This window comes from Corvus brachyrhynchos, unplaced genomic scaffold (genome assembly GCF_000691975.1).
Source record: "Corvus brachyrhynchos isolate BGI_N302 unplaced genomic scaffold, ASM69197v1 scaffold148, whole genome shotgun sequence".
Lineage (NCBI taxonomy): Eukaryota > Metazoa > Chordata > Aves > Passeriformes > Corvidae > Corvus > Corvus brachyrhynchos.
The window spans coordinates 2805547-2806108 of NW_008239785.1; the positions used below are offsets into that span (position 1 = coordinate 2805547).

The window sequence follows — 562 nt, forward strand, 5'->3', positions numbered from 1 at the left end:
AACAGGACACCAGCTAAAACAAAGAGCTGAATCACCAACACCCTTCTTCATAAGGGGCACTAATTTTGTCAACAGACTTGCTCTCCATGTTCAGGACAGACTTCAACAATGCAAGGGAGTTTCAAATCCAAGAAAAAAACTGGGCTGAAATCCTTTAGCCCAGGCTCATAAGCCATTCAAGAGGCACCTCTGCATTTTGCCATTAAACACTAGGGAGAACTGTGACATAAATATTTCACACAAGCTCAGAATTAGTTTGAGTTTGAACAAATACACAACAGTTAAACCTCACTTACTGACCATAAGGCACAGTGTTTTCCAGAGGCTCTGGCTGCCTGTTGTCACTGGATACTGGCCACTGGCTGTAACTTCCATCATAGTGACAACTAATGAATTTACTGCCATCCCTCTGCCAGTAGAGGTTCTCCAGCTGCTGAAAAGAAAGCCATACAAATGACTGCTCTCCAGAGAGCTGTTATCTCCCCAAAACAACCCTTCTTACTAAAAAAGCAGCTCTGTCAGGCTCCCCCTGCACCTGCTTTGTCTTCAGCATAAGTGAGAG

The 562-nt window shown here is 44.1% G+C and overlaps 1 protein-coding gene across 4 annotated transcripts in view; it reads right to left on the reverse strand.

Annotated features, from left to right (window-relative positions):
• Positions 1–562, reverse strand: part of LLGL2 (LLGL2, scribble cell polarity complex component) — a 26010-nt gene that overhangs the window by 14951 nt on the left and 10497 nt on the right. For 3 of the 4 annotated variants that reach the window (XM_017743266.1, XM_017743265.1, XM_017743264.1), the window contains exon 1: positions 301–436. Coding sequence is in view for 1 of the 4 variants with exons in the window: in XM_017743267.1 (XP_017598756.1) it covers positions 301–471 (171 nt within the window). In the remaining 3 variants the exon portion in view is untranslated. Of the gene's footprint in view, positions 1–300; positions 472–562 lie in introns of those variants that run through there. The other variant, XM_017743267.1, reaches the window with a different exon arrangement.